Genomic DNA, 16,574 nt, shown 5'->3' with positions numbered 1-16,574 from the left:
TAATAGACCCTGCTGTAGCTGCAGAGGTAGTCAGCAACGCTTCACAGAACTCTACGTTTAGCCCACAGTAAAGCGTGCGTTGCTTCTGAGTCCCTTGGAAGCGAGGGAGAGCCAAGATCAAAAAAATGTGGAAATGGATCATGTGTTTGGAGCGTTAGTGATAAGATAATAAACCAGCGGTATCTAGGTTAGGACGAAAAGATGACTTGAGTTGTAATATTTTCATAAAGACCTTGTTATAAAACTGTATTTTAGTAAGGCTTTTTTTACTTAAAAATACCCAAATACATTCCATGGAGGTCATTTCAGGACCTGTTTTTCATTTTGCTGGTGTGAATGCCCTAAATAGCCATAGTCAGTCTTTGCCCATGCTGATCGCTCTGCCTTCATCAGCAGAGGAAGTATAAGAGTAAATAACTTCTGCTACAACAAATTACTGTGTTTGAACTATCCGGACTGAACCTGAGCTAGAATGAGGTCCCACTTAGCTCTATTACTAAGCCGTCAACTAGCAATACTTGAAGAGTGGTAAGAACTGCTTCCTCCAGCATCCTGTTCCATCACTCAGAAATTTGCCGTTGGTAACGTTTTTGTATTTACTTGGAGACATTTGATTCATGTGCCTTCAGAGCTGGAAGTTTTGAACTTACCTCCTGGGCTGGGAAAGCAAAACCCAATGAGTGTTTCATCACCTCATATACTTGAACTGCGCCTCACAGCTGACGTGGTGGGAGTGTGGTGGTACCAAATGGCTGCTTTAAAAGAGCCAAAACCCAACAGAACGTACGTCTTGCTGTCATCTTTGTAGCTTCTTTGTTGACAAAGACGACTGCAAATGAGCTGCTTTTCCTTTCTCTGCTCACAGCTTTGACTGCTGTCAGCCCAAAGGCCTACGTTTGCAAAGGGGGGGTCTTACTGCCGGCCTCACCGAGCGTCATCAGTTTGAGGGCTCACACTGGGATGAACTAGCTGTATGAAGGAGGCTGTCGAACTAATACATGCCTGTTCTGTTTAGAAATGGCTCATTTCTTAAAAAATTACTGCAACGGGTAGAAAATATGCATGGTCATTATGTTTTAAAAGAAAGGATAAGGGCACTCAGGAGGACAAATGGAAGGGACCATTCAACAACTACATTAGCTGCCCTCTGCTATTTGTCCTGCCTGTTTCAGTTGTTCGGTCTGTAATTTTCCTTGTGGAAACAGCTGGCAAAAGTCAGCTCGACTCTGCAGTGTTTTCTCTTTGGAGGAAAGTATTGGTCTTCTGGCAAGCCCCTGCTCCCCGGGATGACTAGAAGTGGTAATGCAGTGGGATTTCTGTACCTCCAGTGTGTAGTCAGGCTACCTTAATATCTCAAATAGCACGGGAGGGGAAAAAACAAAGTTGTGGAAGTAAAAAAAGCATTTATAGTAATTTTGTTCCTGTTGAGATAAAAGATCAGTTACCCCTGGGCCTGAATTGCTATGATTTTTTTTTTCAGGGTAAAGTAAAATTTGGTGACTCTTAATTTTCCAGTACTTTCAATTTAATAGGCTACTCTAAGAAACAGCCATGCTTTGAGGATTTCTGAATCATGTTATTAATACGTTGCCTTGTTGTTCCCTGAAGAAGAATTTGGGGTGTTGCAACATGATTTCAGCTGGTAGTGATCTCAGCTGTAAAAAAGTAAAGTTCTGATGTGCTCAGGCCACCATAATATATGGAGTCAGGTTTCCAAGGAGGCAAAAACTGGGAGGGAAATGTGTTTATATCGGCTTTCTAAGACCAGTAGCATTCTCCAGAAATATTTGGTAGGGGTTGTTTCTGTCCCTCTGCTGCTCCCCTTTTGTAACTTTCTTCCAGTAAGGAGGGAAGGAAACAAATTATTTGAGGCATTTTAAGCCCCCATGATGTGGCACTGACACAGCACCTATTTTTGTGTGGCTGCCTAGAACTCAGGTATGATTCTATTTTATTTCTGGAATGCAGTTTGCTTTCTTCTGCCCAGGGGCACGCACAGCTTGATCTGAGACAGTAAAACTTAGACTGCGAGCCTCTTAAAAGGAGGTGTCTAAAAAGCCTGGGTCCAGAAAACACGAAGGTGTGGCAGCGGTACGGGACTGAAAGAAAAGCACGGGGTGGCTGAGGTCCTTGGATGCAGCGAGTAAGTGAAAAGAAATACGGAAGCACTTCTGAAAAAAAGCTAAGAGGAGGAAACAACGGGATTGCAACATGAAAATGGGGAGCGGGAGGGGAAGAAGTATAAAATGATGTAGAAGTTCAAAAACAAATGAGCAAACCTTAGTTTAAAATACTTTTTTGAACATTTCTCTTAATGCACCCTGGAAACACTGCACTAGGAAGTGTTATTAGAGCTTAGCCTGAAGTGGGGATGTAGAAGCAGCAACGTACTTGATCTTGTATTTTGTTTTTCCTACTGTCTGGTTTGGCTTTCACTGGCTGCCTCACAGTACAGGGCGAGAAACCCTTTGTATGCAGTTCCTACATTAGAAGAGTTCCTTTCTTTCGGTAGATGAATGTAAGACCTGAAGTGTGAGCCTTTGTCCTTCCTAAAAATCTTCAGTCCTTGTAGCTATGGATGTCAACGCTAATGTGGTGTCTGGTCCTTTCGGAATCCTTGTAGCTTTTTGTCAAATCAGTGTAATGCAACAACAGCCCTGATACAGTAATTTTGTACTGTGGCTAAAAAAACACACCCAGCCAACCAAAACCATGCCACCCTCAAACTGTATTGGTTTTTAATTAGTTGTCTTTTATTTCATTGAAAATCTCCTTGCTTTTTTTATTAAGAACAACATCAACTCGCTGGCCCCAGAGACCTCTTCCCGTGTCAGCTGTGACTTGCAATGTGTTAACCTTCCATTGTTCATAGGAAAGTAAACGGCCCAATCTCTGCTTTTCTCTGTTCGCGTGGAGGATTGTTGTGCGCGGTATTTGAGATGGGGTGGCGAGACCCGTTCGTGTCAGTTAACGCTCCCTCTGAAACAGCAGGTTTGCCCGTACGTTTCCTATTTGGGAGGTGCTGTCCTTGGCTTCAGCGCAGCGAGCCGGTGACGTGGGGGGCTGTTAGCTGACCTCCCTGCCTTTGGAAGCACTCTGGAAAAGATGTAGCTATCTCTTGCGGTGGCAATTGATTTTACTCTAATAAACCAATGGGCTGGCTGACATCCCGTGGTTGCATCCCATGGTGCCTGGGAATTCTTTTAAGCCTGTTGGGCCTGGTGACATTCAGAGCAGCTTTTCCGTGCTTCGGCTTAGTAACATAGAGTTTAGAGACTGGCCCTGGCCCTGTGTGTGTGTGATTTCCACACACACACCCTCTTTTTTTGTTTTTTGTTTGTTTTTATTTAAAGCAGAGCAGGACTGGGGGTATGCCGAGATGCTAGGTTTCCCCTGTTGTTTTTAAAGATTATTTTTTCCCTAATGCACGCCAGTTTGACTGGTGGTAGGTTGTTACAACATACTGGTGTGAGTCACAGTTGTGCCATGGACTGATCTGCATGCAGGGTTTTCATTTGTTGCTTCCATTTTGATGTTTCTATGCCATCCATTTTATTTTTGCCAGGTTAGACTTCTTTTCCTGAGCTGTTGAACAAAGCACAGATTACATATCCTCTATGTTACAGTTATGAAAAGGCCCCTCATTGTGGACTGAGTAAGAATTATGGAGCATGTAATTGTTTAATCTATCATGGAAGTACACAGAAATAAGTTATTACTATTTCCTATTTTTTTTGAGAGAGAGAATGCCCTTTAGGAGTGCTTAACTATGTGCACAGTTTATTACAGGCCATAGCTGACAAAAGTTCTTTTGTTTCTGAAAGAATTGCCTTTTTTTCCCCAGTGTTTTTGTCTGTAATTTGTTCTGTAATTTCTGGGACTATAAGTTAAATCACTGAAGCTTTTGGGAAAACCCAGTAGTTACATTTGCGTTCATTTTGAGCACCTTTAAATCTCATGTGGTTAGTTTGTGTGTCTTCAAATTTCACGTTTACAATTTTATGAACAGCTTCTGTTACCTGGGAAGTAGCAGACTTGCTGAATTGACCACCAGAGTGAAGTGCAGAGCTGGTTAAGTTAATTGTTTTAAAGATTTATTTTCATGCATATTACCTGATGCAGAATAGGTATTGAAGTGCTTTCATTCAGGGCGATGTAACTTGTTATTGGGGTTTACAATTACTAACAAACAACATTAATTATAGGTGCTGCATGTGCTTGGCTTTTAAGCAGTAGTCCTACTATGAATGCATTACATTTGGTCAATTAAACAATGTAGTGGAGGTGAAGCTGGTTTATGCAGTTGTTTGTTAGTAATACTACAGCAAGTTGCTTTTCATGCTGGGTTGCTCTTTATAACATCTGCCATATACTTTTCCTCGTAACAGCTCAATGAGTTGTAAGATGATGTATGTGAAACAAAAGCAAATCCTAACGCTCGTTTCACCCCAAAGCAGTGGAGTCGTTGTCTGGATACAGCTGAAATAATTTGGCGTTACAAATACTTGTTGGGATGAAATAAATTTGAGTCAACAAGTTATTACTCTTTTGTAGGATTCTAAATTACGTGAATGAATAAATGCCTATTAAAAACCTGCTGCAGATTGTGTACAGGCCACGTCATTTGTTCAGGGGAGTGGAAAAAATCGGAGAAAATGGGATCTCTGGCTTTTCAAATCTAGTCCGAGTAAAAAAAGCTGCTAGGACATTACACGTTAAAGTGCACAATTTGCAAAGTAGTGTTTGTTGATTTGTTCTGGGGTGTTTTTTTTTTTGGCCTTCAATTTCGTATAATGGATTTGTTCACGTTTAGGTATGGTATGGAAGAGAAATTAAAAGTGTGTTATCACTTCAAGAGGCTAACTTCTCAGCAGAAGGTGACGAGGAAGAAGGATGCAACGAGCAGGTAACGCAAAAGAAGTGTGTGTGTGTCGGGGGGATGTGTTTTATTCCACCGATGTGCTTTCCTCTGAGCTGCTGCATGAAGAGGCAGGCATTGCTAAGCAGCCTTTGCGGGGGGATTTTTGCTGTGGCATTTGTAGTGTGAAATACTGTTTGGTGCCTGAGTGAAGTAGAACAACCTGGCTAAAAAGTGCAATTACTCCAACCAAAGAACTAGAATTAAAAAGGGGGAGAACTCTAAGTGTTTATATTCATCTCCCTGTTGGTTTTTATAATTCCTATGCCGAACAGTGTGAAAATGGTCTTGACCGAGGAGGAAATATTCTTAATGAACGATATTTTTAAAAATGCAGCAGTCGATTCACACGGTGTATTTATAATTTGTGCGTTTTGACCTTTTCTCAGAAGAAGCAGAAAGAGATTGCATATCTAAGCAACAGACAAAAAGACTGACACGGAATACTTAAATATATTCTGCTATATATCTGCAGTAATGCAGGCTTCTAATCCCTCCTCCTATCTCCATATAAATGATACAGTTCAAGACCATAGCTGTTTTCTTCACTAAAAGCAGTAAAGCTCTTTTAGATGAAATGTCTAAAAACATCTTGTAATAACTTGGAGCATGCTGGCAAGAGTAGTCACTTGTGACTGTGTGAAACCCCCTCAGCTAGTCGATATTGTAATAAGCAAAAATGGTAGCATCACTCCATTATTCAGAAAAGCCAACAGCATGCTTGTCCCTTAGGCTACAGCATTCATTAAGAAAAGCTTACTGGGCTGAAAGCTGGAAACAGATGATAACGGGATATGATTTTCATATTTAATGCATTCCTTGGAAGAGTATGTGTGCTGCAGATTGATAGAAGAATCAACTGCTACTTTACTAAAAGACTTTCTAGTTTGCCCTATAGCTACCGATGGAATCATTCAGCCAAGAAATTAACTTTTTCTCCTTTTACCTGCTTTATATATCTGCTAAGCAGCCTGCCTGGCTGCCAGTAAATGTTATTATGCAGTTAAATGTCTGGTATTTAAGACTCTTATCAGAAAAGAAACAGAGGCCACACTATTTTGTTTTTATAGTAGGAGGAAGGTTTGGGGTTTTCTTTCTTCAGTGCATTAGCAGTCGTTAATCTGAGTTTATAGGAAGTTTTCCCCATAGATTAAAAAGTTAAAAACCTTGAATTTAGAGCATTCTTTAAACTGTAATACACAAAGCAATGAACCCAAGCAACCTTGACCTATATAAGCAGGCCTCCAGCAGTTTGTGAATTATGTTTTCAATTCAGATGTATGTGAAAAGGTGAGTTTATTTCTGAATGCTGCATTCTTCAATTAAAAGCAGTCTGTGTCGGAGACGTGATTTCTAACCTATGGAATAGTTTACGTGAACACCAGAACATCAAAGGCTCACGGTGCGACTTAGATTTTTAAAACTGTTAGTGGGTTTTGGACAGTACAAGAACTCGACACGTACCCAGATGTGTCACTTTGTGTCGAATTGCAGTTAATAGCTTGATAGCAGACTCTCATGCCCTGTTCCCGTCTTCCTCCTTCTCATCTCCCTTCTTAAATACAAAGGTAACTTCAACTAAATTTGTCGTGTTTGCCTTGTCTGTGTGCTGTGTCTCAGATCACACTCTGTAACTCCAATTTTTTTCCGGACTGATCGTGCCCATTTCCCACCACCTTCACCTCACTTGAAAGCTGCTTATTCTTACGCCCAAAATATGGGAGTTTGTTCTCGGGGATGTGGCACCGAGTCAGTCGCAGCAAGCGGGTGGTATATCCAGAATGCAAATCAGCGCAGCTTGGAACTGGTTTTATTCCCCAGCACTGGTATCGTAACGGTTTCCTTCAGGCTAGTCAGGACCCCAGTGATGGTGTGGTAAGCTCGTCAGTGGTGTGCCCTGGAGACCGAGAAGGACAATCACAGAGCCGATCTGCCAGAGATGGTCCGTGTCGCAGTGCCCCCAAAACACAGTGTGACTACCTGGTACTCCTCTGGGCCGCGGGATATATACCTTTGGACTCCCAGTTTTTATGGGAGTCCTTAAGCTCAGAAATCATACACCCAGACACTGTTTGTCCAGAAAACCACGATCGTCCATGGAAGGGACTTGAGCACCAGTCCGAAGCCTGGTGTAATGGCAGTCTGCTGTTACAAGTTGGAGGAGAGGTCCTGTACTGAAGAGGTCCTTCTCAGCTGGCAGAGCTCTGTCACCTGGGCTTCTGCAGCCTTCGTGCAACAGAGTCTGGCTCCTTCAGCCTCAAAGCACTTTCTTGAAGTCTTTTGAAGGTTTCGGACTTGTGCATCTTGGCACTGCCGTGTCTGTTGGGCAGGGGGCAGCTCGCAGGACCCCCTGTGGGCGGCAGAGCATCCTTCCCCGAGGAGGGGGCTCTTACCAGGTGCGAGTAGCACCTGTCGCCTGGAAGAGACAAGCCTCTGGCTCAATTTCACCTCCTGAGCTTTCACATAGGCGTCAACTGCTGGGGGCGACTGGGCCCTTCCCTGAGTCCTAATGGAAGGGATTTTTGTCTTATCTTTGGTCTCTTCAAAACACGTCAATGATAATAAAAAAGACTACTTGTTACTGGAGGAAGAAGTGGGGAGCCTGCGTGCTCCACAACCAAAAAGAGGATCGTAAGTGTGCTTCGTGCAGAGGTTTCATTTAACTCCCAGCTGGAGTGCCATGAAGTTCAGTGATTTTGTTGACTGTTTTAGGTAAGTCATCTACACTTCTTTTACCGTTTTGTTTCTGGTGGTAAAAACAGTGCTTAGACCAACATTATCTGTCATACTTTTGCTTTGAGAATGCAAAGGCGGTGAAGAGACTTATTTTTTTTCTGCAATCAAAGAGCTTCTTAAAGATGTGCGTCTGCTATGACTCTGCCAAGCACTCATACCTGTTTGGATTGCATTTGTTTTGGAACACTACATCCAGGAGCTGCTAAATCCAAAAAGTACTTGCTAGATGCATTTTAAAGCAGCAAATCCAAGACCCGAAAAGTAATTAGGAGGAACCCGAGAGCAGTGGTGATGGAATAAGCTGTGAACTTAATCTGAGTAGCAAACCTTTACTCCTTCTTAAAATAACTTCATGGCTTTTTGTTCTGCTTCTTGTTACGTGGAATTTGAGCTTTTTTAATGAAACTTGGCCACAGACTAGACAAGATGCCTTTGTTTCCTTTAAGCTGGGCTTGGCAGCTGACTTTGTATGGTGGGAAGAGGTCAGGCAATGAAAGAGAGGAGAGAGGTGTGGAGGTGACTGTAAATTGTCCTGCTGTGATTTGGGGCTGAAAAGTAAGCCCTGCTTAGTATGAACAATGGTATTACGATAGCTAATTTTGGCTTTGCATAAACTGGCGGTGACCTTTTAGTAGTAGTGGTGGCAGTAGCCACTCCTCCTAAATTGTTCTGATTGAGTAGGTTTACAAAGAAAAAAAGGCAAGTATTAAAACCCTGGGATTTAGAAGCGGAGTGGCTATGCTGTTGGAACTATTTTTATGCAAGTTCAACAGTTCTTGGAGGAAAGTGCCATTTAAAACGTTTCTGCTGGGTGCCCAAAGTTGCCGTGTGGAAAATGCGATTTCATCTACATGGTGTTAGCTGAGTAGCCGGTTCTTCCTCTTTGGTGTGATTTAACAGACAGGAAAGAGCAGAAGGAATACAGTGAATAAATACAGTGGTGATTTGCCTCATTCTTATTTGCTTTGTTGAGATGCTGTGAGCAAAGCTGGATATATAGGCAAGTAAGTGATGGCAGATGTACATTTCAAGCTCTCTGGAGACCCTTCCTCATCTTGCTGCCTTCTAGAGAAGACCATGAGAAGAGCGGCAGGAGGAGGTTGCTCAGAGCAGCTGCTGCGGGTGGCTCCAGAAAGGCCAGCTGTGCCACGGACACTGCAGCGGGGTCCTAGTGATCATGCCTTGGCTTCAGGGTGCTGCGGTACCTAAACCACAGGCTGCCGGTGGCTGTGCGAGGTCATGCTCAGGTGGAGTACAAGGGTTCCACTCGAGTCAGGAACTTCAAGGTGTTTTCAGTGACTTTGCTGGGTAGATCTAAATGTTGTGCTTTGGTCCAGGGTCTTAAAAGCCTTTGCAGGAATCTGATCTTAAAAGCTTGCCTGTTGGTAAAAACCAGTTGCTCCTTAGATTCGCTTGAGTCCTTTGTTTATTTCGGTTCCTTTTAGTCGGGTCAGGGGTGCAGTGTGCTTTTGCCATCAGCTGTTTTAGCTCACAGAGTTTCAGCTGCGGTCCGGGCCCTTGTTTTCACACTAGGATGCAAGAAATGCAGGCCAAGTATTTGTGTAATATTAATACTATACAAACCACTTGAATTCTGTGACCTTTTTCTCTCCAGAAACTAACGTGATCCTCCAGAAGCTCCATTTGCAACATGCTGCCTGTTTGTTTCCTTAAGACATCTCCCCACCTGTGTGTTTCAGATGCCACGGGTTGGAAGACAGGCAGGAATTAGCACCGGGCCAGCCGTCCCAAGAGGACTGTATCATCCAGCAACAGTCTTTATGGGCCGCCCCACATCAGCCGTCTCGGCCGCCGGAGGCTTGGGCATGCAGCAGAAACCCCCCCAGCCCACAGCAAGCCGCTGGGCGCCCAACCGGCCTTCGTGCTCTCCAGCACTTGAAGGACTTGGTCCAGAGAGCAGAAGCGCCGATTTAGAGAGTGATGCATCAGTGGAGGGAGCCGTGAGACGCGAGGACCTGGTGGCCAGCGAGGAAGGCTCCGAGCAGCTCATCTCCTCAGCATCTGGCCCCGAAGCAGCTGCTCCTGAGGCTGAACGGCCGCACGGAAGCGTCCCGGGTACGGCAGGGCATGTGCCTGTGCTGGGGCACGCTCATCCCAACTAGAGTGATGCCCACGGCTGCTGGTTTCCCCTTTGTGTGTTGTGCTTCAGTTGAAGCACAGCAGCACGCTCTTTTTTTTTTTTTTCTTTTTCTTTTATTTGCCTTTTTTTTCTTTTGCTCTGTTTCCTCCAAGCTGCTCGTCTGGTGAGGCTTGCTAGGGGCTGAGCCGTGCAGGTTCACTATTAGAAAGTAAAGATTTCTTTGCTGCTGTGCCCACAGTTGTCCTGAAGTGGTCTAAGCCTCGTTTTAAGAGGTTTAATGTGAACCTACTTCACTGGCAGAGTACATCACTTCTATTTCGGGCTGGTTTCCTTCTCCCTCAGAGGCTTGTGCACAATAGCTCATCCATTTCTGAACACAGGATTTGGCAACGTGGGCTGAGGATCAGTATGTCCCCGCGTGTGGCTGGATTAACTCCTCCGGGGTGGTGGTTCTCTGCCTTGTTCCCAGCTTTCCTGAGAAAGGCGGTGCAGACCTGGCCGAGATGCTCTTTCTCTGGGACAAGATGCACTTCCCTTGAAAGCTGCATCCCAACTTCTCTGCCTTTTCTTTCTTTCCTTTTTTTTTTTTTCCCCACCATCTTGGCTAAACATGTTCTCTCCCATTTTACTGGCTTGGTTTCTTACTTTGAAGTAAGATAATGGTGGTGTGTTTGAAGTTGCAGTGACAAAGATTTGTCGCGAAGTAATAGTTTATTCCTTTTTTAAGACCTTGCAGAAATATTCTCCCCTGCTTTGCCAGTTAACGTAGCAATTTCCAACTTCAGCTAGTTTTCCAAGCCCCGTGACAATTGCTAAGATGGAGCTCTTTATAATAGAAACCGATGGCAACCCTAACGACGCAGGGACTCCCGCTCTCCCGTGATGATCGTGGCTCTCTTTGTACAGGAGAGCCGGCATCCCCATCAGACGATCTTCTGTGCTGCTTCTTGGGGTTTTTCTGGCAGCCTGTCTTGAGGTTTTCTTCCATTCCTTTTTTTTTCTCTAAGGAATTTATTTGCCTCTCATTTTCTTCCATCTGATGCATTTGCCACTTTCCCGTTTTAATGAAAGGCTGTCCTACTGGCACGGGAAGGAGACCGGTCCAGCCTGGCTCACGTTAGCCCCGGGCTCTGCCTGCGGCTCTGCAGTGCGCCGCTTCCTCCCCACGGGAAGGCTGAGGTGGCCAGCATCGTGTCTGGGAAAGAAATACCCATTTGATTTCTGGAATGCGGTATCTCTGCCTTCAGAGAAACTGTACGGTTGGGCTCAAAATCAAAATGAGCTATTTGTCAAACGGCACGGTAATCACCTCAGACCACCCGGGGGGCTTTTTATGTCTCTCCGCTGCCAAACGCATGTTGCGAAGTGAACAGGCTAATGTGGGCCAGTTTGAATGTGTGGAGGGGACTGGCTTGTTCCAGCTCTCCTAAGCTTGACCTTCCGCGCTGCAAACGATGGCAGCTGATAAGACGCCTGGCTGTGCCGTGCCTGGAGCTGCCCGCTCTGCTGCCCAGGGGCACTCGCCAGCCTCTGCTGCTGCTCCCCGGCCCCTGCTGTGTGGCAGCACAAAACGTAGGGAGGAACAAATCCCATTTCCCTCAGGTTAACGAAGCAAGAAAATGGCCCCTTTCTCCCCACCCCCCAAACTGGAGGGCAAACCCCTCCGTTCCTCCCCGTCCTCCCTTCCCAGTAAGTGCAGTAGTGGGTGACGTTTCTGTTGCATGTAGTTGCTTCACGCATTTGGAAGCAAGGCTAAGGGAGCCCATCCCGGCACCAGCTACTCTTTGGCATAAGCCTTAAGCGATTCGGTTCCAGTGAAACTCTGTGACCAAGACAAGCGGGAATGCTGGTGCTGTAGCGTTAGCAGGTGCGTGAAGGCTGGTTAATTTAAACCCGTGGTAAATTTTATGGAAAACTGGGAATTTCTGTAGCAATACTAATTTGTTACAGCACTAGCTGGTCCATTAACTTTTGGCATTCTATAAAAAGATAAGTAGCGTGTATCTGTTGTCTTAGAAGCATGATCCAGCCCTGTACTCTCCTCTTCTAGAGAAGGCAATTAATGTGCAGAGTTTAAAAGCCTCCAGGCATGTATTTCTTCTGCAGGGTTTAAAAATGTGAATGATAGTATCCTCTTTGGGTGCACTTTTTTTTCCCTAAGAAAAGCTTTTTCCAGCTTTCCTGTTTTGTCGTTCCTCCAGAGGCAATTTAGTGAAGTAGTCTTCATGCCAGTGATGGCTTATTGAGGAGTGCCGAGTTTCTCCCACCCGCTGGGAGCTGCAAACCCAGAAGGCCTGAGCGTGGAGGCCCAGAGCCTCCCCGGACTCCCCCTTGCGAGAGGAGCGTAGAAGGACACGGGGCCACAGGCAGGGAAACCCAAAGTGAAGGGAGAGCAGAGGGATGCTCCCTCATGCGTGTAATGTGAAAGAGGTGAACAAACAGCATAAGTAATCTTAGTTTAATTCCCTGCGCTACAACGTACTCCTTGGTCCTGCTGAAGTTGGGGAATAACATTGGTTTGTTTTTTTTCTTTCAGGACCAAAGCCTCTCCTGAGTAACCGGTGGACTTGTAAGGAGGCGAGCTGGGAGAGCAGTGCTGAGCTCCCAGTCCCCGCAAGCACCAAGGAGGTGATGCTGCAGGGAACGGCCTCACCAGGCAGCGGCTGGGAGCGGGGCGGGGGTACCCACGCTGCGGAGGGCTCCCCACTGCAACCTCCAAGCCCCCCCCCAGCACAGGAGGAGCCCTCAGTCAGCTCAGCACCAGACGGGTATGTCCTTACTTGTGTTCTCCCTGCTGGTACTCATTTGTTAGCATGTGCCCTGGAGGCTGTTTTCACAGCTGGGCTGATGCGTGGCACTCAAGGTCCCATGCAGGTGGGCAAGCTTCTTATCTATTTATTTGGTATCTCGCTGCCTCTGTGCTAAACAGCCTCAGGTAACTCATTCAGGTCAGACTTGGACAAGTTAAGTATGTTTGTTGTTAAAATGCAATAGATGTGTGTTAAATGTACACAACTCTTATTTCAACAAGTTTATATAATAGTACTTATCATTTACTAAACAGTATATTGTGTGTGGATTAAAATTTCCAGTTGGTTAAATTTCTTGAGCATTCCGTTTGGAAAGAGCAGAGAGAACAAGAGAAAGAATGAGGAAAGTGCGACGTAGATGCACGGCTTGTCTTCCGCTATCGTGTGAAAGTGGTGGGGCTTTATTGCCTACAGCAACACCAGAGTGAGGGCTGTATTACCAGTTTAGGCTGGATTTTCAGCCTTGCAATGCCCTCATAAGGCGGGAAGCGCCGCCCCTGGCAGAGTTTTTACCCCTGGAGAATGAGGAGTACTCTTGCCGGTTGGGTTTTTCTTCCTTTTTGGTGGTTTGCAGCTTTTTAATCTGCCTAACGCATCTATTCCTCCTACATTCATGTTCATGTCGTCTTCGGTTCTGATTTCAATATTAGTCTGTATTTTAATAGCTGACAGTTGAGCAGAAACTCGTGGCCATCAATATACACTTCTGTAACTTTATCATTTCGCATTTGCATCAGTCTGTTGTTTGCTATGGAAACATCATCTAATTTACATCTAAATAGCTTTTACCCAGTTTTTCTTTTGTATAACACCTGTTAATCATAACACTTTGTAGGGAAGTTGCATAGAGTGCCTGCCTTTGCTGGAGAAGTCATAGCTGAGCGGTGGTAATTTAACCTTTTGTTCTCTCCCTGTCGATGCTAGTGATGCCTCGCTGTTCAGAAACTGATGAAAATATTGCGCAATGCTCTTGAAGCCCAGCTAAATTATACGAAAGGTTTCACTGCTTGCATTAGCTCTGGAAGCAGGACTGAAACCAGAGCGTGCAGGTTTCCTCTCATGTTATCCCAGGCTGAGCACCTCTGTTTCTCAAGGCCATGGAATTGTTAGTTGTTTCTGCAGAATAGAAACAAATTTAATTTGTTTTGCCTGAAAATTAAAACACAGGAAAAAATTTCACAAATATCAGGCACGGAAGGCCTCGTGGAGGTTTAAGCAGCCCCTTCCGTTGTTGTGCTTGTAGCCAGGTGGGCTTTCCAAGTCCCTCTTTCCAGTGCTGTGAAATGCAGCACGCACGCTCACGTCTTGCAAAATCATTCGCGAGCTGAAAACTTGGAAGAGTTTCCAAGTAATTAGTACATGAATTTCAATTATATAAATCACACAAACTGAGAATGCAGCTTTTATTTTGGTCTGAATATATCATGCCACAGATTCACAGAAATAATTTCACAGGCCTTGTGATGTCCCTTCAGCCCGTGTGGATTTTTCTCTTACAAAATGCCTACGCTGGCTGAAGGAATAGGCAGAAATCTTGTCAAATACTTACATTTATTGTTCTGAATTAAAATATCTGTAGCTTGGACTTTCCCAGCGCAGCAGTGGTGTTGCTGTGGCGTCCGAGCAAAGCGCCGTTCCTCGCCCGTCGTCTTTGGGCCATCCGTATGCTTTTGGTGCCTTCCTTGAAATTAGTACGAGTGACGGAGGGGAACGGAGGGCTCGTGCGCAGGGATCATAGCTCCCTCAAAAGGCAAAGCAAAATCCTTGTTGCGGGTCAGGCAGTCACAAGTGTATATTTTTGGAGAAAACACCTTTCCTACCTTGCTGCAGAAATACCATTGTCTTTTTTTTTAAGTGTTGGGTTTTTTTCCCCTGCAGTAAATGTTTGCAGGTTATATTTTACTTCTGGGTGAGTTCAGCCTAATTTCAAACTGTCCTTTCCAGCCCGAGGAATGGTTATCATGATAACGTTATCAGGTTATTAACCAAAGAAAGGTGACGTTGCTCTGAAAGGTTATTCAGTATAAGCTTTGCGCCTTGGTCGCAGGTCAGTGGGGTGCTGTGATTTTGTTACCTTATTTTCTAACCACCTCATTTTTGATAACTGAATTTGTGTTCCGGAGGACCACTGGTGGGTGCGTGGATTGGAGGTTGTACACGCGCCTCGTCGGGCTCGTCCTGCCAGCTCAGACCCCTGCGAGAGCCCGATCCATTCAGGTCTGCAGCCAGGGAGCCCACTGGGGAGCGGGGGGCTTGCCTGCCCTGTTTGAGTGGCACTGTAAAGGCACCCGATTTCCCCACCCGCCGGGTGAAGCCACCCGATAGCTCCAGTCCTTGGCTGCTTGTTGCCGGTCTGAGCTGCTGAGCCAGAGGTGAAAGGCTCCGTATCCTCTTACCATTCCTTACAGCACCCAGCCTTTTCTTTAAGGGCTTAAACCCGGGGAGCGGGAGGGGGGGAGAGGGTCTCGGAGAATTAGCGCAGAGAAAGATGATGACTATTTTAAGGCCTGTGCTGAGGGGGTGGAAAAAGGCAGAGCTTATGCCTGTGCTGCTTCAGCTGCATTGAAGAGGACTTAGCACAGATGGATTGTGCATTACAAAATGTAACACATAATTCAAGCTGTCAGCTTAATCAGACTGTTTCCAGGAAGCAACCTGTAAAAGAGAAGGACCTCTTGTTTGCTGACCTCTGATCCGTAGCCTGCTGCAGATTGTCATACATTTTGTTTTTCTTTATGTTGGTGTCCCTTCCTTCCCCTTCCCTTTTTATTATTGTATCCCTCTCGAGTGGCACCCTGGAAGGACCACCCAGCGGGAGGAAAACAATGGGAAACGAGCCGGCCGCTAAAATACAGGGTTTGTAAGGCTGGGGGAAAAGAAAAAGCACTGTTTAACTGCATATGTGATCTCCCTGGTATTGTTTTGCTTATTAAATGTCTAGGAAACTGGACTAAATGCACAGCAGCTCCCGCTTAATTGTTCGCTGTTGCCCAACAATCCGATGCAAAACGCAACTTTCAGTACAGCTTAACACGATTGCAAAAGTGACGCTTGTTTTCGTGTGCAGAGCTTTTCACTTGAGGGAGCGTAAACCGAGGTTAACTCTGTAAGTGTCAGCTTCTTCATTTGACAAAAAAAAAAAAATAATCTTTGTTGCCTGCGGGGCGCTGCGGGGGCAGGCCCAGCTGGGGCATCACTGGTGGAGACCTGGCCTGGAAAGTCCCCAACAAAGCAGGCAGCCGGCCTGGACCTGAATAGCCATCTACACCTCTGTTCTAGGATTAGCCTGCTGTATTGTTTCAATGTTTAAGTCCTGATTTGCATCATTATAGAGGTGCAGCTTCATCAAAACCCCTCTGAGGTCCCAGTTATGTCCCTGTACCTGTAGGTGGTCACCAGATTTATTCTGACTGTGGAGGTGAAGGAATTAAACAACTCACAGCAGGGTAATTTCAATGCAGCATCTCAGGCCTTGGCTGGTTTTCGGATGGTTTGTTTGCTCATGTGCTTTTGTCTTTCTACAGAGCTCAAGCAATGTGGTGCTTGCTGTTTGTTTTGAAGAGCTGAAATGAGGGTGTTTGTTTTTCCAACCAATGTGATGCGAATGCGTTTGAAGTACCTGTCGCAGCTCAAGCCCCTTCAAGCCCTGTTTGCTGTCCGTCCGCAGGCACCATGGGATGCTGGCGGGACTGGGGCTCCCCCGGGCGCTGCAGCTGATAGAAGACGTGGTGACGAGGACGAGCCCCCAGCACCGGGCGCTGTACCAGAGCGAGCACATGGGGACAATGGGGATGGCGGAGCTGCTCAGGTTAACGCTGCTCCTCTCTGCTGCCCTTGCAGAGTGGGCAGGAACTGGGGAGGAGGGAGGGCAGTGCTGCCTACGCCTTAACCCCATCCTCTTTATTCTTGTTTGCTTGCTTGCAATAATTTTGTTGATTGCTTACACCGCCGCTAATTGAATTCAGGTGAGCAATGGCAAGGGGCTGTTACCGAGCAGCTCTGCAGGAGC

General features: G+C 45.7%; 1 protein-coding gene across 6 annotated transcripts in view; it reads left to right on the top strand.

Moving 5' to 3' along the window:
• KIZ (kizuna centrosomal protein) overlaps nucleotides 1-16,574 on the top strand; it is a 159,869-nt gene that overhangs the window by 116,776 nt on the left and 26,519 nt on the right. For all 6 annotated transcript variants that reach the window (XR_012659988.1, XR_012659987.1, XM_075089691.1 and 3 more), the window contains 4 exons: nucleotides 4,814-4,906; nucleotides 9,355-9,730; nucleotides 12,292-12,523; nucleotides 16,233-16,373. Coding sequence is in view for 4 of the 6 variants with exons in the window: in XM_075089691.1 (XP_074945792.1) it covers nucleotides 4,814-4,906; nucleotides 9,355-9,730; nucleotides 12,292-12,523; nucleotides 16,233-16,373 (842 nt within the window). In the remaining 2 variants the exon portion in view is untranslated. The remainder of the gene's footprint in view (nucleotides 1-4,813; nucleotides 4,907-9,354; nucleotides 9,731-12,291; nucleotides 12,524-16,232; nucleotides 16,374-16,574) is intronic.

This window comes from Phalacrocorax aristotelis, chromosome 3, assembly GCF_949628215.1.
Source record: "Phalacrocorax aristotelis chromosome 3, bGulAri2.1, whole genome shotgun sequence".
Lineage (NCBI taxonomy): Eukaryota > Metazoa > Chordata > Aves > Suliformes > Phalacrocoracidae > Phalacrocorax > Phalacrocorax aristotelis.
The sequence above is the reverse complement of the archived record's forward strand: the minus strand, read 5'-3'. Positions and strand labels throughout refer to the sequence as shown.